This window comes from Puma concolor, chromosome A2, assembly GCF_028749965.1.
Source record: "Puma concolor isolate L17-30 chromosome A2, mPumCon1.1.hap2, whole genome shotgun sequence".
Lineage (NCBI taxonomy): Eukaryota > Metazoa > Chordata > Mammalia > Carnivora > Felidae > Puma > Puma concolor.
The window spans coordinates 134,574,764-134,597,518 of record NC_141668.1 but is presented as its reverse complement, the minus strand read 5'-3'; the positions used below and the strand labels follow the sequence as shown (position 1 = coordinate 134,597,518).

The 22,755-nt window shown below is 41.8% G+C and overlaps 2 protein-coding genes across 9 annotated transcripts in view; one reads left to right on the top strand and one right to left on the bottom strand.

Annotated features, from left to right (window-relative positions):
* LOC147583543 (transport and Golgi organization protein 1 homolog) overlaps window positions 1-16,354 on the bottom strand; it is a 47,443-nt gene extending 31,089 nt beyond the window's left edge. The window contains exons 1-7 of one of the 7 annotated variants that reach the window (XM_086681178.1): window positions 15,976-16,354; window positions 13,871-13,971; window positions 13,136-13,193; window positions 12,992-13,030; window positions 12,842-12,909; window positions 12,624-12,718; window positions 10,321-11,318 (exon numbers count right to left, since the gene is read on the bottom strand). In XM_086681178.1, coding sequence (XP_086537304.1) covers window positions 11,089-11,318; window positions 12,624-12,718; window positions 12,842-12,909; window positions 12,992-13,030; window positions 13,136-13,193; window positions 13,871-13,893 — 513 coding nt within the window. In that variant the 5' untranslated portion in view covers window positions 13,894-13,971; window positions 15,976-16,354 and the 3' untranslated portion in view covers window positions 10,321-11,088. Of the gene's footprint in view, window positions 1-7,606; window positions 7,759-10,320; window positions 11,319-12,623; window positions 12,719-12,841; window positions 12,910-12,991; window positions 13,031-13,135; window positions 14,108-14,361; window positions 15,315-15,975 lie in introns of those variants that run through there. The other 6 variants (XM_086681169.1, XM_086681151.1, XM_086681146.1 and 3 more) reach the window with 6 other exon arrangements.
* LOC147583540 (uncharacterized) overlaps window positions 1-22,755 on the top strand; it is a 384,087-nt gene that overhangs the window by 317,345 nt on the left and 43,987 nt on the right. The gene's annotated exons all lie outside the window — the stretch shown is intronic.

Here is a 22,755-nt window from a genome sequence, read left to right as displayed (position 1 = left end):
ACAATGGATAGATCATCTAGACACATGGTCAATAAAGAAACAAGGGCCCGGGATGATACATTGGATCAGATGGACTTGACAGATATATTTAGAACTCTGCATCCCAAAGCAACAGAATATACTTTCTTCTCGAGTGCACATGGAACATTCTCCAAGATAGATCACGTACTGGGTCACAAAACAGCCCTTCATAAGTATACAAGAATTGAGATCATACCATGCATACTTTTGGGCCACAATGCTATGAAGCTTGAAATCAACCACAGGAAAAAGTCTGGAAAACCTCCAAAAGCATGGAGGTTAAAGAACACCCTACTAAAGAATGAATGGATCAGCCAGGCAATTAGGGAAGAAATTAAAAAATATATGGAAACAAACGAAAATGAAAATGCAACAATCCAAACGCTTTGGGATGCAGCGAAGGCAGTCCTGAGAGGAAAATACATTGCAATCCAGGCCTATCTCAAGAAACAAGAAAAATCCCAAAAACAAAATCTAACAGCACACCTAAAAGAAATAGAAGCAGAACAGCAAAGGCAGCCTCAACCCAGCAGAAGAAGAGAAATAATAAAGATCAGAGCAGAAATAAACAATATAGAATCTAAAAAAACTGTAGAGCACATCAACGAAACCAAGAGTTGGTTTTTTGAAAAAATAAACAAAATTGATAAGCCTCTAGCCAGGCTTCTCAAAAAGAAAAGGGAGATGACCCAACTAGATAAAATCATGAATGAAAATGGAATTATTACAACCAATCCCTCAGAAATACAAGAAATTATCAGGGAATATTATGAAAAATTATATGCCAACAAACTGGACAACCTGGAAAAAGGGACAAATTCCTAAGCACCCACACACTTCCAAAACTCAAACAGGAGGAAATCGAAACCTTGAACAGACCCATAACCAGCAAAGAAATTGAATCAGTTGTCAAAAATCTCCCAACAAATAAGAGTCCAGGACCAGATGGCTTCCCTGGGGAATTCTACCAGACATTTAAAGCAGAGATAATACCTATCCTTCTCAAGCTGTTCCAAAAAACTGAAAGGGAAGGAAAACTACCAGACTCATTCTATGAAGCCAGTGTTACTTTGTTTCCCAAACCAGGCAGAGACCCAGCAAAAAAAAAAAAAAGAGAACTACAGGCCAATATCCCTGATGAATATGGATGCCAAAATTCTCAATAAGATGCTAGCAAATCGAATTTAACAGCTTATAAAAAGGATTATTCACCATGATCAAGTGGGATTCATTCCTAGGATGCAGGACTGGTTCAACATTTGCAAATCCATCAACGTGATACATCACATTAATAAAAGAAAAGATAAGAATCATATGATCCTGTCAATCGATGCAAAAAAAGCATTTGACAAAATTCAGCATCCTTTCTTAATAAAAACCCTCAAGAAAGTCAAGATAGAAGGAACATACTTAAACATCATAAAAGCCATTTATGAAAAGCCCACAGCTAACATCATCCTCAATGGGGAAAAACTGAGAGCTTTTTCCCTGAGATCAGGAACACGACAGGGATGTCCACTCTCACCGCTGTTGTTTAACATAGTGTTGGAAGTTCTAGCATCAGCAATCAGACAACAAAAGGAAATCAAAGGCATCAAAATTGGCAAAGATGAAGTCAAGCTTTCACTTTTTTCAGATGACATGATAGTATACATGGAAAATCCGATAGACTCCACCAAAAGTCTGCTAGAACTGATACATGAATTCAGCAAAGTTGCAGGATACAAATTCAATGTACAGAAATCCGTTGCATTCTTATACACGAATAATGAAGCAACAGAAAGACAAATAAAGAAACTGATCCCATTCACACTTGCACCAAGAAGCATAAAATACCTAGGAATAAATCTAACCAAAGATGTACAAGATCTGTATGCTGAAAACTATAGAAAGCTGATGAAGGAAATTGAAGAAGATATAAAGCAATGGGAAAACATTCAGTACTCATGGGTTGGAAGAATGAATATTGTTAAAATGTCAATACTACCCAAAGCTATCTACACATTCAATGCAATCCTAGTCAAAATTGCACCATCATTCTTCTCAAATCCAGAACAAGCAATCCTAAAATTCATATGGAAGCACAAAAGGCTCCGAATAGCCAAAGTAATCTTGAAGAAGAAGACCAAAGCAGGAGGCATCACAATCCCAGACTTTAGCCTCTACTACAAAGCTGTAATCATCCAGACGGCATGGTATTGGCACAAAAATAGACACATAGACCAATGGAATAGAATAGAAACCCCAGAACTAGACCCACAAACGGATGGACAACTAATCTTTGACAAAGCAGGAAAGAACATCCAATGGAAAAAAGACAGTCTCTTTAACAAATGGTGCTGGGAGAACTGGACAGCGACATGCAGAAGGTTGAAACTAGACCACTTTCTCACACCATTCACAAAAATAAACTCAAAATGGATGAAGGACGTGAATGTGAGACAGGAAACCATCCAAACCCTAGAGGAGAAAGCAGGAAAAAACCTCTCTGACCTCAGCCGTAGCAATCTCTTACTTGACACATCCCCAAAGGCAAGGGAATTAAAAGCAAAAATGAACTATTGGGACCTTATGAAGATAAAAAGCTTCTGCACAGCAAAGGAAACAACCAACAAAACTAAAAGGCAACCAACGGAATGGGAAAAGATATTTGCAAATGACATATCGGACAACGGACTAGTATCCAAAATCTATAAAGAGCTCACCAAACTCCACACCCGAAAAACAAATAATCCAGTGAAGAAATGGGCAGAAAACATGAAGAGACACTTCTCTAAAGAAGACATCCGGATGGCCAACAGGCACATGAAAAGATGCTCAACGTCGCTCCTCATCAGGGAAACACAAATCAAAACCACACTCAGATACCACCTCACGCCAGTCAGAGTAGCCAAAATGAACAAATCAGGAGACTATAGATGCTGGAGAGGATGTGGAGAAACAGAAACCCTCTTGCACTTTTGGTGGGAATGCAAACTGGTGCAGCCACTCTGGAAAACAGTGTGGAAGTTCCTCAAAAAATTAAAAATAGACCTACCCTATGACGAAGCAATAGCCCTGCTAGGAATTTACCCAAGGGATACAGGAGTGCTGATGCATAGGGGCACTTGTACCCCAATGTTTATAGCAGTACTCTCAACAATAGCCAAATTATGGAAAGAGCCTAAATGTCCATCAACTGTTGAATGGATAAAGAAATTGTGGTTTATATATACAATGTAGTACTACGTGGCAATGAGAAAGAATGAAATATGGCCCTTTGTAGCAACGTGGATGGAACTGGAGAGTGTGATGCTAAGTGAAATAAGCCATATAGAGAAAGACAGATACCGTATGTTTTCACTCTTATGAGGATCCTGAGAAACGTAACAGAAGACCATGGGGGAGGGGAAGGGGAAAAAAAAGTTAGAGAGGGAGGGAGCCAAACCATAAGAGACTCTTAAAAACTGAGAATGAACTGAGGGTTGATGGGGGATGGGAGGGAGGGAAGGGTGGGTGATGGGCATTGAGGAGGACACCTGTTGGGATGAGCACTGGGTGTTATATGGAATCCAATTTGACAATAAATTTCATATATTTAAAAAAATTTTGTTAATGTCATAGGGATTTCATTACATGTATAGATTGTTTTGAGGAGAGTAGGCATTTTAACAGTATTTGTTCTTCCCATCCATGAACATGAAATGTATTTCCATTTCTTTGTGTCCTCTTCCATTTCTTTCATCAGCGTTTCATAGCCTTGAGAGTACAGGCCTTTCACCTCTTTGCTTAGGTTTATTCCTGGTATCTTGTGGTATTTGGTGCACCTGTCAATGGGATTGATTCCTTAATTTCTCTTTCTGTTAATTCATGATTCGTTTATAGAAATGCAATAGATTTCTGTACATTGATTTTTGTATATTGTGACTTGTGGAATTCATATATCAATTCTAGCAATTTTTATGGGATTCTTTCATGTTTTTTGTATGGAGCATCATGTCATTTACAAATAGCAAAAGTTCTACTTCTTCCTTGCTGATTTGGATTCCTTTTATTTCTTTTTGTTGTCTGATTGCTATGTCCGGGACTTCCAGTACTATGTGGAATAACAGTGGTGAGAGGGGACATCTCTGTCTTGTTCCTGACCTTAGAGGAAAAGCTTTCAATTTTTCCTCATTCAGGATGAGATTAGCTGTGGGTTTTTCATAGATGACCTTTATTATGTGCAGGTGTGTTGAGTCTCAATCTACTTTGCTGAGGGTTTTTATCATGAATGGATGTGACATTTTGCCAGTTGCTTTTTCTGCATCTGTTGAAAGCATCTTATTTTTCTTATCCTTTCTTCTCTTACTGTGGTGCATCATGTTGATTGATCTGTGCGTGTGGAACCACCCTTGCAGCCCAGAAATATATCCCACTTGATTATGGGAAATGGTTCTGTTAATGTATTGTTGAATTTCATTTGAAGGTATTTAATGAGAATTTCTGCATACATGCTCATCAGGGTATTGGCGTTCACTTTTATTAAAAATTTTTAAAAACATATTTTCAAATGTTTATTTATTTACTTAGAGAGATAGAGTACATAAAAGTGAGGGAGAGGCAGAGAGACAGGGAGAGAGAGAATCCTGAGTAGGCTCTGCACTGTCAGCGCAGGTCCAATGTGGGACTTGAACCCATGAACCGCAAGACAATGACCTAATCAGAAATTAAGAGTTGGACAGTCAACCGACCGAGCCACCCAGGTGCCCCTGCAGTTTTCGTTTTTTTTAATTTTTTTTTTAACATTTATTTATTTTTGAGACAGAGAGAGACAGAGCATGAACGGGGGAGGGTCAGAGAGAGAGAGGGAGACACAGAATCCGAAACAGGCTCCAGGCTCTGAACTGTCAGCACGGAGCCCGATGTGGGGCTCGAACTCACAGACTGTGAGATCATGACCTGAGGCGAAGTCGGACGCTCAACCGACTGAGCCACCCAGGCGCCCGTTTTCGTTTTTATCTGGTTTTGGTATCAGGGTAGTGATGGTCTCATAACATGAATTTGTAAGTTTTCCTTCTTTTTTATTTTTTGTAATAATTTGAGAAGAATAGATATTACCTCTTCCTTAAATATTTGGTAGAATTCATCAGTGAAGCCATCTGGCCCTGAACTCTTGTGTTTGGGGAGATATTTTTTACATTACTGATTCAATTTCTTTCTGGTTTCAGATTTTCTATATCTTCCTATTTCAGTTTTGGTAGTTTATGTGTTTCTATGAATTTATCCATTTCTCTCAGAGTGTCCAATTTGTTTGCATTTAGTTTTTCATAATATTGTCTTCTAATTGTATTTCTGTGGTGTTGACTGTTATTTCTCCCCTCTTATTTGTGATTTTATTTATTTAAATTCTTTCTTTTTTCTTTGTGATAAGTCTGGCTAGGAGGTTTTCAAGTTGATAACTGTTTTCAAAGAACCAGCCCCTGGTTTCACTGACTTGGTCTACTGTTTTTTGTTTCTGTATCACTTATTTCTGCTTTAATCTTTATTATTTCCTTCCTTCTGCTGTCTTTAGCCTTGGATTGTTCTTTTTATCGTCCTTTAATTGTAAGTTTGGATTGTTTGAGATTTTTTCTTGCTTTTTAAGGTAGGCTTGTATTGTTATATACTGTCTTAGGACTGCTTTTGCCACATTCTAAAGTTTTTACCAGTGTATTTTCATTTTCATTCGTTTCAGTGTATTTTCTCATTGATTTCCTGGTTGGCCCATTCATTTAGTAGCATGTTGTTTAACCTCCCTTTATTTGTGGTTCCCCCACCCCCTTTTTTTTGTGGTTGACTTCACATTTCCTAGCTTTGTGGTCAGAAAAGATGCTTGGTCTGATCTCATCTTTGTGTACTTGTTGAGGCCTGATTTGTAACCTAGAATGTGATCGATTCTGGAGAATGTCCCATGTGCACTTGAAAAGAATGTGTATTCTGCCATTTTAGTATGGAGTGTTCTGAATATATCTGTTAAACCCATCTGGTCCAGTGTGTCATTCAAAGCCACTGTTTCCTTGTTGATTTTCTGTTAGAGGATGTGTCCTTTGATGTAAGTAATGTGTTAAAGTCCTCTACTATCATTATTATAAATGAGTTCCTTTATGTTTGTTGTTAATTCTTTCATATATCTGGTGATTGCATGTTGGATGCATAAAAATTTACAATCGTTGGATCTTATTGTTTGATTGTCCTCTTTATTATGAGATAGTGTCCATCTTCATCTCTTGTACTGTTTCTTTTTTTTTTTTTTTTTAATTTATGTTTTAGTCCTTGTCATGTTCCTGACCTTAGGGGGAAAGCTTCTCAGTTTCTCTCCATTGAAGATGATATTAGCTTTGGGACTTTCACATATGGACATTATGATGTTGAGGCACGATCCTTCTATCCCTCCTTTCGTGAGGGTTTTTTCATCAAGAAAGAAGGCTGTATTTTGTCAAATGCTTTTTCTGCATCTATTGAGAGCATCATGTGGTTCTTATCCTTTTTTTGGTTAATGTGATGTATCACATCACTTGATTTGCAGATATTGAATCAGCTGTGCATCCCAGGAAAAAACGCCACCTCATTATGGTGAATACTTCTTTTTATGTATTGTTGGATCTGGTTTGCTTATTTTTTGTGAGAATTTTTGCATTCAGTTTCATCAGGGAAATTGGTCTGTAGTTCTCCTTTTTAGTGGAATCTTTGTCCACTTTGGACTCAAGACAATGCTGGCCTCATAGAATGAGTTTGGAAGTGTTCCTTCCATTTTCTGGCCATAACCTTATCTTGTTCCTTCATTTGGGATGCATTCCTCTTGTCTTGGCATTTTGGCTGAGTATTTGCCTTCTCTGTGTTCCAAAAGCTCCTTATGTTACCTGCCTGTGAGATAAATGGCTTTATGAAGAGGATGTCATCTAGTGTCCAGGGCCAGGCACATCAGGGAGTGACTGTGGTGTGTGTTGCGTGCACTGTTTTGTGTTCTGGCTGCACTATCCTTCAGGCCAGTCGTATGGGCAATGTATGGTCCTTGGCCGGAACGTGGGGAGTTTTATCTAGGTCTGCTCTGATCTGCTTGTTAAATGAGACTTGGAACGACTGCCACTAGAAGTGAAGCCCTGCACAACTGTCTGGTCAAGAGAGGTGCTGTGGTCAGGGGCTTCTGCTGGTCTTCTGGAGAAGGGGCCAGCTCCTCTGGGACCGAGGCAAGCTTGACCTAGAAGGCCAGTCTCGCCAGAGCACAGGAAGGTGGGGCTTGGTGTAAGCAGGTTAGGCAGTCAGTGTGGGAATTGCCTTGTTTCCGGTAGGTGGCTCTGTGTTTATGCTGGGGGGCAGAGGAGGGAAATGGTGCCACCCAGCTCCTCTGTCCCAGCTCCTTTGTCCCCTCTTTGTGACCACTGTGAAAAGAGCAAGGGCTCTTTTCCTAGAGGATTTATGGAGTGAATACTAAATTAATAAAATAGCATACTCCCCATAGGAAGACACCTAAGTCCACAGTCACCCCCCACCGTTTATACCCCTCCGCCACAAAGGCTGCTTACTGTGTATGTGAAGAACTATAGAATGAGAAGGAATGACAGTCCCAGTTTCCACCCAGGGAATCATAGCCCTTGTGGCTCAAAGCTCTGCCTCTAAGCCCCCGCCTGTGCCCGATCTGCTGCTCTCCTGACAGTAGGGTCTCCTCCTCTCTGGAAGTGCTATCCAGTGGCACAGAGACACATGGAGCGATAGGGAGCCTGAGGTCCTGCAGAGAATCTGGAAAAAAGCATGCTCTTAGAGAAACACTTCGCCTATACATGTTAATTGGGCTCAGCTAATTTATTTTAATTCAGAGGTACTTCTCAGCTTAAGTAGAGTAAAATTTGCAGGGTACTTTTGTCCTCTAAAAATATAAGCTAAAATTCTAATTAACAAAATTAACACAAATGCACTTTGATTTCTGGTGTAAATTTCCGTGTTTTACCCGTACCTGTGACACAGGACACCACAGAACCTGCTCATGTGAACCCAAGTGAAGACCATGGTGGGGACTTGCCACACAGGTCATTTTGGATTTTTTTCTCTTCACAACTTAACTTTCAGTGCGTGTTTTCTACAACAAGTATGTCACCTCTTATAGTTCAGAATGTTCATACCCAGGGCACACCTGAAGGGATTCTGGACAGCATGTTTACCACAAAAAGATTGAATGCTGATGGATATGAAAGTTACGCTAAGACCACTCTATATGACACATACAAAAATATAAGTTGCAGTGAAGGGAGTTTGCATTTTCAGATTGTAGAGATATCCACAGATTTTCTGAACACATTAAAACCCTTGACAGAAACAGGAGAGGAAGAAACAGCAAGAGCAGTGATGCCACATTGAGGAGATCCAGAAAGAATGAGGCAAGCCAGGAGACTTCCAAGTGGAGTGTGGGATCATCCACCTTGGCTTATTTCCAGGAACACACTGGAAAAGCCCTAAGGTCCTCACCCCTAAGCACACTTAACTTGTAAACTTACACAAAGAGATGCCAGGTGGCCAGTAGAGAAGCCCGTAGACTATTCGGTAAAGGTTGTGCATTTGGAACATAAAAAAACAAGCAGACATATCATATGACACAGAAACCAGAGACATTGGCAGGAGAGTGTGCTGTACAGAAAGATGTGGGTGTCAGGAGAGACTTAGAACTGAAAATGGCCAGAGCATTTCCCTTGTACTTCTCGGCACTTTTGGTAGAGTCAGTATTGGTATCACTCACGGGGGTGACACCAGCTCCTGGATATGCTAAAGGCCCTGGATGGGATGGACATTTACTCTGATTTGAGTAGACTGTTGGGGGATTAAAAACAAAACAAAACAAAACAAAAAAACCCTCCTCACATTCCTCACACAACTTAAACTCTTTGCTCCAGTCAGATCACAAATCACATGCAGAGGGTGTGCCTCATCCCTCAGGTGATCCCCAAGAAGTGGAAGACCCATCCTGTAAACCCTGACGAAGACCTGTAAAAGCCTTGATTCAGATGTTTTCATCACTCATCAAACAATGATGGATGGCTGGGGCTCGAGTACATGGATATACATTAGGCTGTGCCTCATGCCTCACAGAGCCCAGCCCGTGGGCAGGGCATTTCTAATGAACCGCTATGTCTGCTTTTCTGCATACAGCCCCATTCCTTATCCATGAGAGACACCTGTACCAACACAGAGTGGAGGAAATGACAGAAAGATGATATGTCGATCATGAAACACAAGGAATGTGGTAATGGCGGCAGACACATTCCCCTTGCATCATAATGGTCTGTGGTACCACCTCTGCACCTTGGCCAAAGACCTAACACCAACAAAAATGAGTGTGCTTTACAAGTCAACTCATACCGCTCAGATCATCTTACCAAGTGTTGCTGGTGGAGGGTTCAGAGTGACCCCAGGGCCACCAAGGTTCAGGAGGTGGATGTGCTGAATAGCCCATGGGGGTGCGTCTAGGGTCCTTGTCTGCAGAATCTTCCAGTTAATGGAGGAAGTCCCCATGGATCCACACTGTCCTGGAGAACAGAAGTGACAGCTACGTGCATATGCCAGAAAAGAGAACCAATACCCAAAGCAGCTTTAACCCAGAGAAGAACGTGTCAGCACCTGCCACCTTCTCTGCCAACAGGATCCAAGAGTGTAGCATCAGTACCTGAAAACTCTGTCCCTGCCACTGGATACCACCTTCAGCTTGGGGTAGTAGATGCAAGAGGTGGAACTGCTGTCACCACACATCACTGCCCATGTCTGCGGAAGTAAAATGGCAAGGGTCCCGTCCTAGAGGGTTAACAGAAGTAATTACATAGTAATGAAGCAGCATTCTCCAGACAGGCAGGCATCTATGTCCCAGTTCACCCTGCATCCGTCCTCTGCAGTGACTCCTGATGCTCTGTTTTTGATATATTAGGAACACAACAAATTGAGTGCAAATAAATGGCTCATATTCTGCTCGTGGAATCACAGCCACTCCTGACGAAAAGTTCTGCAGCTGGACCCTCACTTTGCCTCCTCTGCTCCTCTCCCTGAAAAGAGTCTTCCCTCTTGAAGTGTTGTCAAAGGCCTCTGAGACCTCTGGGGAGTGGAGGATGCCTGGGATCTTGCAGGGGAATGAGAGTCTTCTGTAAGGAACAAGTGACTTGTGGTGAATGTCTCCAAAGCTCAGATGTGTTCATCTTAATTCATAGGGAATTCTGATTTTAAGCATACTACAGGACACAGAGTAATTAAGTCCTACAGAGAACAAGAGGTAAAAATTCACATGACAGAATTAATTCAAGTGTGTTTTGATTTCTGGTATAAAACTCCTGGGATGTGTCATGAGACTGTATCAGCTCTAACAGTGACTGGGGACACAACCAGAAACTGCTCATATGAACACAATCGAAGGACACAATGTTCAGGTTATTTTTACCTAAGGTATAGCTGGAAGGATTCCAGACAACTCATTTACCAACAAAGACGGGAAGGTGATGAGTGATGATAATGACTTTGTCTAAGACCACTCTGAATCGCACAGGGCACAGGGACACCTGGGTGGCTCAGTCGGTTGAGTGACTGACTTCAGCTCAGTTCATGATCTCAAGGTTTGTGAGTTCAAGCCCCGCGTTGGGCTCTGTGCTGATAGGTTAGAGCCTGGAGCCTGCTTCTGATTCTGTGTCTCCCTCTCTCTCTGCTCCTTCCCCACTCGTGCTCTGTCTCTCTCTGTCTCAGAAATAAATAAATATTAAAAAAATTTTTAAATTGCACAGGGCTCAAAATAAAAAGTTGGAGTAATGATGGGGTTTTGCATTTTTCAATTTTAAACAATACAGTAGACTTTCTAGCAGGTTAATCTCCTAGCCAGAATCAAGAAAGGAAGACACAGCAGCCACACTGTTCCCACAGAGTTGAGGTCTGGCAGGGGTGACCCAGGCCAGGAGACGTCTGTTTGGAATATGGGGTCATCCTCCTCTCGTTATTTCCAGAAACACATGGTAAAGTTTTAGGGTACTCAGCCTCTAAGCCCTTTGGGCTTCTAAACTTACCACAAAAAGATGACAGGCTGAAAATAGAGAAGCTTGTAGGCTCCTAGGTTAAGAGTGTGCATTTGGAAAACAAATAACAAGCAGGCATATCACACAACACACAAAACGAGACTAGGCCAGGAGAGCGTGCTGTACAGACAGATGAGGGTTTCCCGAAAGTGTTACAACTGAAAATGGTCCCAGGATTTACCTTGTCCTTGTCTGCATTCTTCCTACAGTCAGAGCTGCTGTAACTCACAGAGGTTGCACCAGTTTCTGGATCTGCTAAGGACCCTGGAAGGGATAGAGGTTTATTCTACTTTAGTGGACTGTGTGAAATTAAAAGAAGCCCTCACCTCATTCCTCCAATATCTTAAGCTGTTCCCTACACACAGGTCCTTGGCCAGAGGCAGAGGGTATCCCACATGCCTCAGGTGACCCCCAAGGATAAGGGGGAGAACCATCCCCTCACCTTGATAAAGACCTCACCGTGCCCTAGTTCATGTTTTTCGCAATTAATCAAATAACTGTAGACAGGTCAGGCTCAACTAGCAATCTAGAAGTCATCACCTAAACAGAGGTTTCTCAGTATACATTATGGGAAATCACCATTTCATTACAGATTAAGAATAAAAATAAGGATGCCTGGGTGGCTCAGTCAGTTAATCATCTGACTCTTGATTTTGGCTCAGGTCATGATCTCACAGCTTGTGAGTTCGAGCCCTGCATCCGGCTCCACCCTGACGGTGTTGAGATTCTCTCTCCCCGCCTCTCTCTCTGCTCCTCACAGACGCGCGCACATACACACACACACACACACACACACACACACACACACTCTCTCTCTCTCTCTCTCTCTCTCTCTCTCTCTCTCTCTCTTCTCTCTCTCTCTCAAAATAAATGAGCTTTAAAAAAGGGTAAATGGAGAATACTGATTGGGGTGTATCATCAGGGAATGCTCAACCTGGGTATGTTTCTTCAGGCTCCAGGTGGATTGTTCAGTCTTTTCGCTTATCTATAAGCTGCCTTCTACATTGGAAATTATTATATAACTATATCTGAATAGAAATGTACTTATACTAATATATAAACGAGAAAAGAAAAACGATGGGTATTTAGCAGTGAAGCTGCAGACTTGCCCTGATAACATCAGAGGACAAAGCTATATGGAGCCTGAATTTAGGAACGTAGGGCTATGGTTCAAGAAAAAAATAAAATAAAAATGACAACGTTAAAAATAGTAACGAAATGAACTTCTCCTCAAACAAAACTAAAATAAAGTCTTCACATTGCGTCAAGGTGGGAAGAAAGCTAAGGCCCATGTCCCATCATCCCCTCCAGGCTCCTCTCTTTAGCTAGGGGATGCTGGAGGTGGTGGGAGGGTCCGCAGTCAGGGGAGGGGCCTGAGCTCCACCAGTCACAGGGACAGGTGCTCCGCTGGCTGGGGCACCAGAGGAGAACACCCTCCTGTCACCCCTTCAGACCACCTGCTGTCTTTAGGTAGTAATTGTGGTTCTGTCCAGGACACACGATGATCACCCACAGGAAAAGGCTTTGCCGCAGAAATTAGGCTGCTGCACATCACCATCTGCTCCTTACCTCTCCTCGGAGGGTTCTGCGTCTCTGGACTTCCAGGCATTGGTCTCTGCCTCCTGTATCCCTCAAGCAGCCTCTTTCCTTCCATCCCATCCAGTCTTGGATACAGAAAAAGAATGGACTTCTATAAGAGTTGCAATGCCACGTCCTCTGACTAACACTAAACAACACAGCTGTCATCCCTCAAAACACCCATAAAAACTCATGTCACGCTCCCACACCTGTGTTTCAAGCGGGCGACCTCCCGGCTCTGCTCTGCCATTTCCCTCTCCCAGATCTGAGGCTTGACCTGGGGGAGAAAAACACATCCACCTTCAGTCGTGCCAGACTGTGTGCCAAAGAGGGAGAGGAGGAAAAAAGGAAACACTTACCCAGTTGTCCTGAGCATTCTTCTCATGAACTGCGATCTGAAAAGCAACAATGAAAAGTCCATGTTTAGGAATTCCAAGGGCCACTACACTCACCCACATGAGGTACTAAGGGTTCAATATGTCAGGCAGAGCTTAGGGTCCCTGGTGTCTGAAGGTGAGTTCTGCCTGCTGAAGCTGTTCTTGTCTTTGTCCATTTTGTTGCCTGTGAGTTATAGTTGCTTTTGTCAGATAAGGCCCAATATTGGGTATGATTTTCAATAATCTGCCCATGTTCTCATCATCCTCCTATGTGTCCCTTAATACAATTTTACACATGAAACACTTTTCACATGATTGTAAATGTACAATAGGATCAAAACTGTTGTTCCATCCTTTCCTAACTCATTCCATGACTGTAGGGTTCAGAGTTCACATAATTCCTTCCCCCTTTCAATTGTGCCCTAATTCATCATGTGACAAGTGTCTTTCATCATAAAGCTCTTTCGTCCTTTCACTTAGATCTTCACCACGTTTCCTAGGGTTGCAAAGACCAGGGCCATGAAATGGCACTACCATGTTGATGGTATGATTCATTCTAAGACACACTGCTTTCCTACAGATTATGATACTTGACACCACCCCCCAGGAACGTTGGCATGGATGAAGTTTCCACACAGTCTGGCCATTGCTTGAAATCTGGAAATGTTGATGAAGTTAATTGTTTTGTTCTTTCTAAATCTTACCTTTTTATCTGTTAATAATCTATGCATATGTCCTCTGAAGTTTTGTTTATATTAGTATGTTGAGTCTAAACATAGACTTTTAACCTTGTAAAAAGGTTAGAAACAAAAAAAATGAAGAGAGGTTCATGAGCTGCTGGTAATTAGTAGCTGAACTCACTTGTACTTGTTTATTTCTTTCATAGCTATTTTCACATTTTCCCTGCAGCTGCCAGCTGATTCTTCTTTGCCGCCAGTTCACACTGTGTCATTTTCAGCTTCCTAAGATGGGAAAGACATATACACAGTCCAGGAGCCAAGGTCCACAAATTCTGCCTTTTTACCTCCCAGCACTCTTGAAGGCCTAGATGCAAATATCCCTTCCCCCACCTCACCCATAAATGCACGGACTGACAACACAGTGAGAGAAATGAACTGAACACCCCATTTAAGTTAAACAAAATTAAGCCTCTGCCTGCTGCCATGTCTCTGCTCTCAGACCTGTTTCCTCTCCTTCATCATAAAGTCATCAAATAACATTGCACTTTGTGCCTTCCCAGAGCTGGTCTTTTGTTTGAAATGGTGAAGGCTCATTTTAGTTCAGCATGAAAAACCGTGTCTGACCAACCATACCCATTAGGATGAAGCAAGGGATCATCACTAGTCTCACACCTCCATGGGGAGCCCTGATTCTCAGTCCAGAAGTTGTACCCTGACACAGACAATCACCTTGAAAGACGACCTGCCAGGTATGGCTTCCCCAACATTGCAGCTCCCTCCCAGACATCGCTAGAGCCAGGAGTACAACCCCTGTGTCCACCTTCACATATCCTGGTGGAGGAAAAGGCCAATCTTAGAGCAGCAACATCTCCTGAAGTAGAACCTGATATGAACTGTCACACAGTCTGGGTTTATCTCCAGGAAACAGATTTCAGATGGAAAACTATCAACTTCATGGAGCCAATGTACTTGAACAAGACTCAGTTCATTGACAGTGAAGGCAGCAAAGGGAAATGCTTAGAAAGGCTGGCTTGCTGTGTTGCCCTCAGACTATTTTGTTCATGGTGTTGCTTTAAAGGGTTTCAACTTGGTAATGGATGTATTCAAGAGTCACATGCAAAATTGAAAGACTCCTAGAAACTGACACCAAACCTCTAGACAGAGAAAGGCACATGCATTTCCTTCCGGCATCTCAGGCAGTCCTTCAACAAATGCTTTCTGGAGTGGCTGGAATGTAGTGGTTCTGTTGTAAGGGATTGAAAATAGAAAGGTGGCCAGGGTGCTGTACGTGCTTCCCAAAAGAGCTTAGAAATGATAAAAACAAGATGCCAGTGAGACAGAGCAGGCTCCACCCCAGGTGTGGGAAGGACTAACAGAAGCTGAGTCTCCAGGGAAGAGAAGGAAGTATTTCCTTTTCAATGTGAATGAGGGACTCTAAAGGCCCTGATCTCCTCCTGAGAACAAAAGGAAATACTGTACAAAGGAGGAAACATGTGAGCGAATGCACCAAATTTCTAATGACCCCATGAAGACACATGTGACCAAGATGGAGAAGAAGGAATCCCAGGACAAAGCCAGCCTGGCAGTGGGAACCAATCTCCCCAGGACTCATGAATGAACTTGGGGACAGACAGCTGAACTGCAAAATAGGTGAACAACTTTATGGGCACGGACTTAGAAGGAAACGTGTAGTTCAGAGGCGGCCAGCAAAGATGAGCCCTAGTGAAGCTGTGGGCTTTGGTGAAGACTCAGAGCAGTTACACTTAAAAAATCAGGGGACATGAAATAACTCAGCTTCCTTAGGAATTGGGCCTGCTGTGAACAATCTCACTAGCAGAATTGATGCAGGGATCCAGTACTACTGGCACCCCTACCCACTTTCCAGAAATAAATTTCTATTATTTCTGCATCAAGATAATTAATTTTTTCCCTACACATTCTTGACCTATGTCTGGTCCTGACCAAAAATGACCTAATTCCTGGATGACAAGACAACGTGATGGGACTGAAACCCATGCGCCAATGGAAATGGATCCCAAGCAGATCCAGACATCAATGTTATTAATGCTGATACCTTCCCTCTTCCACCCCAAATACATGACACAATGTGTGACAAGCACTTAGGACAGAAAGGAAAATGCGGGTGACAGAAAGCAAGGTAAGAAGGACAGGCACAATTCTGAATGCATTTGGCAAAAATACTCTGGACCCAGTTCCAAAAGAAATTTAATTATCTCTACTGACTGCCACATTCATTCATACAACAGTACTTGTGATAGTTCTCACATGAACACTTTACTCTTCTATAGCCACTCTTCTTCCTTCACAGAATTCTTCAAGGATGCCTGCTTTGTCCTTCAGCTGTTTGACTTTTCCTTCTTTGGTTGCTTTCACAGACCTCAATGCATTACACTTGTCTTCCAGGGCCTTTTTATTTTCTGTACAAACATGGATTTGCTTTCTAAGTGTGCACATGACCTGAGACTTGTTTTTGGTGAGATAGGAAAAGGGCAAGAACCGTGAAGGCAGGAAGGCACTCTTTCCCTTTCCAATGCAAAGTCATTGTCACCAATATGGGGATTTCTCCGCAACAGACAGCATACTTTCCAGTTGACAGTTATTGGACCTCAAGACTCTCAACTCTACATGCTCGAATTCACCATTTTCATCTTGAATTTTTAAGTAAGACAGATAAGAGAAAAACACTTTCCATAAGTAATGATTGCACAAAAATTTGAGTGCACCTAACACAACAGGATTGTGCATTGCAATAAACAAAGACCTTGAGGCATAAATATAACTAGGAGAAGATAAAGATGGTGGGAAATAGTTCACGTCAGATAGCTTATAAATGGTTTTCTTGTTGGAATATATATATTTATGTACATATGTATGTGTGTGTGTGTGCACACACACACACACTTTTTCCCCATTCATGTTGAAAATTCACTGTTCAGCATTACGAAATGAAGAGACTATGACGCACCTGAGTGGTTCAGTCAGTTGAGTGTCAGACTCTTGATTTCAGGTCAGGTCATGACTCCAGGATCATGGGATCTAGCCCTGTGTTCGGCTCCACGATGAGTGTGCATCCTGCTTAAGATCCTCTCTCTTTCCCTCTGCCTCTCTCTCCCACTTGCATGCCCTCTCTCAGTAAAATAATAATAATAATAATAATAATAATAATAAAGAATAATTTAAAAATTTTTTTTTAAAAAAAGGAAGGGACTATACACTTCAGCTGTTGCCCTTTATCTCTCAACTATCTTTGAGAATTTTCTATATATCTTAGAGGGCAGAGCTGAATGATGTGATAATTAGTTGTGAACATAAAAGATAAGTTCTAGTCCTTGAAATGGCAAAAGTCATCATGGTGGTCATAGTGAAATTCCAGGTCCCTGCACAGGAGGTTGGACTCCCAGAGGCCCGCTCTCTACTGTGGTAAATGGCAAGCTAATCGCTGTGCTCACCTCACCCAATGAAAAAACTCTCCAAAGCCAAATTACAGTAAAACTCAGCAGCCAAGTCTTAGCACTTCCTGATTCTTCACATTCCTCTCTCTCTCTGAGATAGCAAGGTAGCATGTACACTTTGAAGGGTATTCTTTAAATTTTCATTAAAGTGCTCAACTTTTTTGATGTTCTCCTTTAACAAACCCTGTTGAATGAGTAATAATAATTCATTATTTTACTTGTGTTTTTAGAATGCAATCTAGGCAAAGAAGGGATTCTTACCTTCCATTTAAGAGCTTCATCAGAGAGAAACTTCCGTTCTCTCTTAGTTTCCTGAAGATGTTTCTTTAAATCATTGTTTTACAAAACATGGAAAAGGAATCAGAATTCAAAAAAAAAAAAAAAAACCATAATGCTAGATAAACCTGTTTACTAATGTGTGACTCCTTTCACAAATAGAGAGGTAGCTCTTTACATTTGTGAAGCTTGTCTTCAATTGGGACTGTTTATAGAACACATGAAATAGGTCAGTAGGATGCTCTACCAGAGTGGAAGTAACCAAAATGAAATCACACAAAATATTTGAAAGGGCAATGCTACCTTCTATTCCCAAGTGGATATATCTTCAGCAAGTTCTTTGTTTTCTTTCTTAAAATTATTGATCTTCGTGGTTGTTTGCTGTAAACTAACTAAAAGGAGATAAAAACAATTTCTGAGGTTGTTACCAAACCAGTTATATCGAATAATCCCAGCGTTTTAGCCGCACAGACACATAACCTGACAGGTGGGTGTAACTAACAGTTTAGCTTTCCCGTGTGTCTGAAGAAATCAAGTTTCAGCAGCATTTTAAAGCGAAGAAAGCCTATTTCAATGAGATTCCTATTTAAAATATTGTCCAAAATGGAGAAATGCAATAAAATATCTTCTGCTAATTTCTCTCTTATCTGGAAGCACCCTTCTTGGAAAATTCAGTCCCTTTAAATAGTCACCACCAGAGATGAAACAGAAAAATCAAATCCTATCAACTTACATTTCTCTCCTCCAAGTATTAAGGTACACAGAGAGGTCCCAGCAAATAAAGGAACAAACAAAAACAAAAAAAACCTCATTTAGTCTGGATTTGAGCCACTCACACCCCCAGGTGCTATTTGGAATTCCACGCAAAGAAAGCTCAAACTGCTGCTGACTGACTACTCAAAGGTCTTGGATGACTTCCTCCTGCTCACAGATTGCCTTTCATGAACCCTAGGCCAGGAGCCCTGGAGGACAAGGTCTTTGGAATCAAACATACGGGTACCATCTCAGCTTTACACTTAGTGGCTGAAGGATCTGGATTAATGGCAATTCCAAGAAGACAAACTTTTTTCATCCCGACGTGCGAGTATTACCCTCCAACCTTAAAGGAATATTATTCAACACACAGGAAGCACCCAATTACAGGTGGATAGCACACGTAAGCTCTAGAACAGACTCCTCTAACAGGGATTAATTCTCTTATCTGACCACAGAGTGCAAACTTCTATTGGCCGGCCCACTGTGAGAGCTCTCATGCCCTGAGATCACTCTTCTCCCCACCACCACCACTGCATTCAAAGGGATGAACACCAGCCTTTGAGGGCTCCTTACGTGTCGGGCAGCCACCCTGGCTCTCAACAGACAGCACCACAGCATCACCACAGTCTATGGAGCCCATGCAGAGTACATTTCCCCCATTTGTGTCACATTCACTTCTCATTCTTCCCTGGCATGGACGGCTCCTTGCACCTCAGACTCAAAACCTTGGTTTAAACCTCTCTTGTGACACACACCCTGCCTGGCAATATGTGGCTTCTTCTCTAAGCTTAGGCTTCTTGATAGACTCAAAAAGGGTTTTCTTATCTTCACATTTCAGCAAGAGCCGGGTCATGGCAAAGTGCTCACTCCACACCTCGGGCTCATATCATCACGTGTTTCCTAACCATTTCTATGTAAAATTACACTCATTTCATTCCCTCTACTTTGGTGATGTGTTCCTCCTCGTGATCTCTTATCTTAAGGGATGGCAACTCCCCTCCACATTGTCACTTAGGCCCCAAACAGGGAAGAGAAAGATTTTCAAGAGTTAACATGCCAATTAGACATCAGAAATCACCATATGTATCCCTAGTTGAATGAAAATGCACATCAAGGGGTGCCTGGGTGGCTCAGTTGGTTGAGTGTCCAGCTCTGGGTCAGGCAATGATCCCATGTTTTGTGGGTTCTGCCCTCACATCGGGCTCTGTGGTAACAGCTGGGAGCCTGGAGCCCACCTTGGAGTCTGTGTCTCCCTCTTTCTGTCCCTCCCCCACTCGCACTTTGTCTCTCTTCCTCAAAAAGAAACAAACATGAGAAAAACCCACATCAAACACCAGTACTGAGAAAATATTACAAAGAAAACTAAAGCTTGAATTCTTACCTTGATATTCTCGAGGTTCTAAGAGAGGAAGAAACAAAATTAAGTTTGCTGTCAAAACATATTGTTAGTAAAAAACCCAGTGTTCATGATACATACTAAAATAATACTCCAATGAAATCACAATAATCATTTAATTTTGCCTAATGAATTCACAGGATTAAAAAATAGGAAAAAATTAGAATTTCCTATTTAAGTCATGATACTTCACAAACATTTCCGTTAAAACGCACAATGTATATAGCTTTTTTTTTTTTTTAATTTTTTTTTTCAACGTTTATTTATTTTTGGGACAGAGAGAGACAGAGCATGAACGGGTGAGGGGCAGAGAGAGAGGGAGACACAGAATCGGAAACAGGCTCCAGGCTCTGAGCCATCAGCCCAGAGCCTGACGCGGGGCTCGAACTCACGGACCGCGAGATCGTGACCTGGCTGAAGTCGGACGCTTAACCGACTGCGCCACCCAGGCGCCCCTATATAGCTTATTTTTGACCCCCAAATCGATTTACATTTTCCTAAATGAACATTGAACCTATGCAATTTTGAAAATTGATAATGCAGACATTTTTTAAAAATGCACTAAATCGTCATTTCCCTGACTTTTTCTTTTTAAACCCAGGTTCCACACTGAAGTTTAGAACTGGGATTATTTTTAAATCCTGAAATAAAGAAAAAAGGAAGGAGGAAGGAAGGAAGGAAGGAAGGTAGGAAGGTAGGCAGGCAAATTCTAATATTTTTCAAGTAGTTAACATAAATTAAGTATTTATAAACCAGGTTAAAATAGAAAACTCAATAATATTAAACATAAGAAGTCAATGACTTCTGTTGTACATTCGTAAAGTATCTAAAGAAACTCCTTTGGAATATCTCCAAAAATATGCCCAAAATTTATGCAAGAATGGGAGAAAGTAACAATAAAAAATGTACTAGAGATACAACTGATAATGTTATATGGATAGGTGTTTACAGATAGGGACTTAGAGGAGTAGTGACTATTATAAACTTGGGATTGTTATTCCCCCCAAAATATACTTCTAGTTCACTTTCTAAAAACATTGAGGTTTTCTTTCAATGTTTACTTTGATTCTGAATCACAGCTCGAAGTGTCAGATTTCTGAAGTAAATAAAGATTTGCCTAATCAGGTGATCTTCTCTATGCTGATGACATCTAGGAGATTTTAAGTTCCTTGAATACACAGCTCCAAGTAGCCAATGAAAGGAATTCACATTCCTATTTCACAGTATTGCACCTAAATCAATCAATAAGAACTATGAAAATTATTTCTAAAAGAATGCTAAAGTCCTGGATATGGCCCCCAAAAGAACACATATCATTTTACAAAAACTAGACTAACCAGCACTGTAGGAGCAAATACACCCACAATGCAATTCACACGAATTCACATACGAAGCTTTAATTTTGTGCGAATGAACCACTCTAGAAAGTAGCCTCCAAAATGTGTAACATTTGTTTCTTCAGCTCTCAGAAGTGAGGTCACTAAAATGCGTGCTGGTGGGAAATGTACATGTCTTTGAGTGGCCACTGTCTGAAAGAGAGCAGGGGCTGTCAGCACAATGATCATGGGTATCGAACACACAAAAGACAAGCCATACTGGCATGAATGTAAACATCCTCCCTCGTGGGTATTCTTGAAACATCTGGCAACTGTCTGGCTGCTGATATTCATAGTTGACTTTTTTTTTTTTTTTGAAATTATTGTCAAGTTACCGAACATAGAGTGTATATAGCGTGCTCTTTGTTTTGGGGGCAGATTCCGTGATTCATCGTTTACGTACAACACCCAGTGCTCATCCCAACAAGTGCCCTCCTCGATGCCCATCACTCATTTCCCCCCACCCCCGCATCAACCCTCAGTTCTCTGCATTCAAGAGTCTCTTATACTTTGCCTTCCCTTCTATTCAAAACTACATTTTCCCCTTCCCTCCCCCCATGGTCCTCCATTAAGTTTCTCAAGTTCCACATATGAGTGAAAATGTACGATATCTTTTTCTGACTGACTTATTTCACTTGACATAATACACTCCAGTTCCACCCACATTGTTACAAATGGCAGGATTTTATTCTTTGTCAATGCCAACTAGTATTCCATTGTATATATATACCACATCTTCTTTATTCATCAGTTGATGGGCATTTAGGCTCTTTCCATAATTTGTTGAAATTATTATTGAAAGTGCTGCTATACATGTGCCCCTATGAATCAGCACAGGGAGGAGAGCATTTTAAGAGAAATAGTTCATTAGCTTCTCTCCTGGGAGCCCTGGGACAACACCCAGATGGTTGACGGCCCCAGGTGTTCTGGGCAGGGAGGGCCTAGCAGGTGGCCAGGGTCACCCCAGTTATAAGTGGAGCAGAGAGCAGGGAAAGATGCAGCAGTGAACAGAGTTGGGGGCCTTGAAAAGTTGAGATGATTCATGGAGGCGAGGTAGTGTCCCCAAAGCCAGTGTCAGCTTCCCATCTGGGGAGCCCTTTGTGGCTCCTAGGGGCAGGACCAGGAGCCAAGAGTTTGAGATCCAGCTGTGCTGCTTATCAGCTGTGTGACCTAGACTGGTTTGCTTCAGTAAAATGGTGTCCTTCCATGTACATGCCTGTGTCCATAACTGTGGTGAGGACGAGAGAAAGCCATGTACTGAGCACCTGTGCACATTAACCTCACCATCTACGGGGATGCAGGATCATCAAGCCCAATGGTCAAGAATGAATTCTTGTTACGTTTTATGGTGCGAAGAGGTGTTTTCATTTCAGCATGGGGACAGGACCGGTTGGAAGGAAGAGCTGCACTGGGAAAGTGAGGAGCAATTAACTGTATACTTTTAAGTTTGGGGGTGGAGAGGCTAGAGGTAACCTATCTCTAAAGGGATTTGTGCATGTTAAAGAAGACTCATGGGATCCTGGAGGTCTGGCTGTTGTGAAGACAGGGTTGCTTTCAGTCTCTAGCCAATCATCAATATTTAGTGCCATTAGTGCCTTGAGCAGGGTCTCACTCTGCATGTCTCAGAGATTTTTCAGTGTGCTGCAGATTGTGAGAGAATTTAATCTTGACTATGATTCTCTTGCCTTTGTGCTCCTCCTCATTTCCCCCATGAATAATTTTTTAAGTTTCTTTACTTTGAGAGAAATATAGAGTGAGCAGGGGAGGGGCAGAGAGGGAGGGAGAGAGA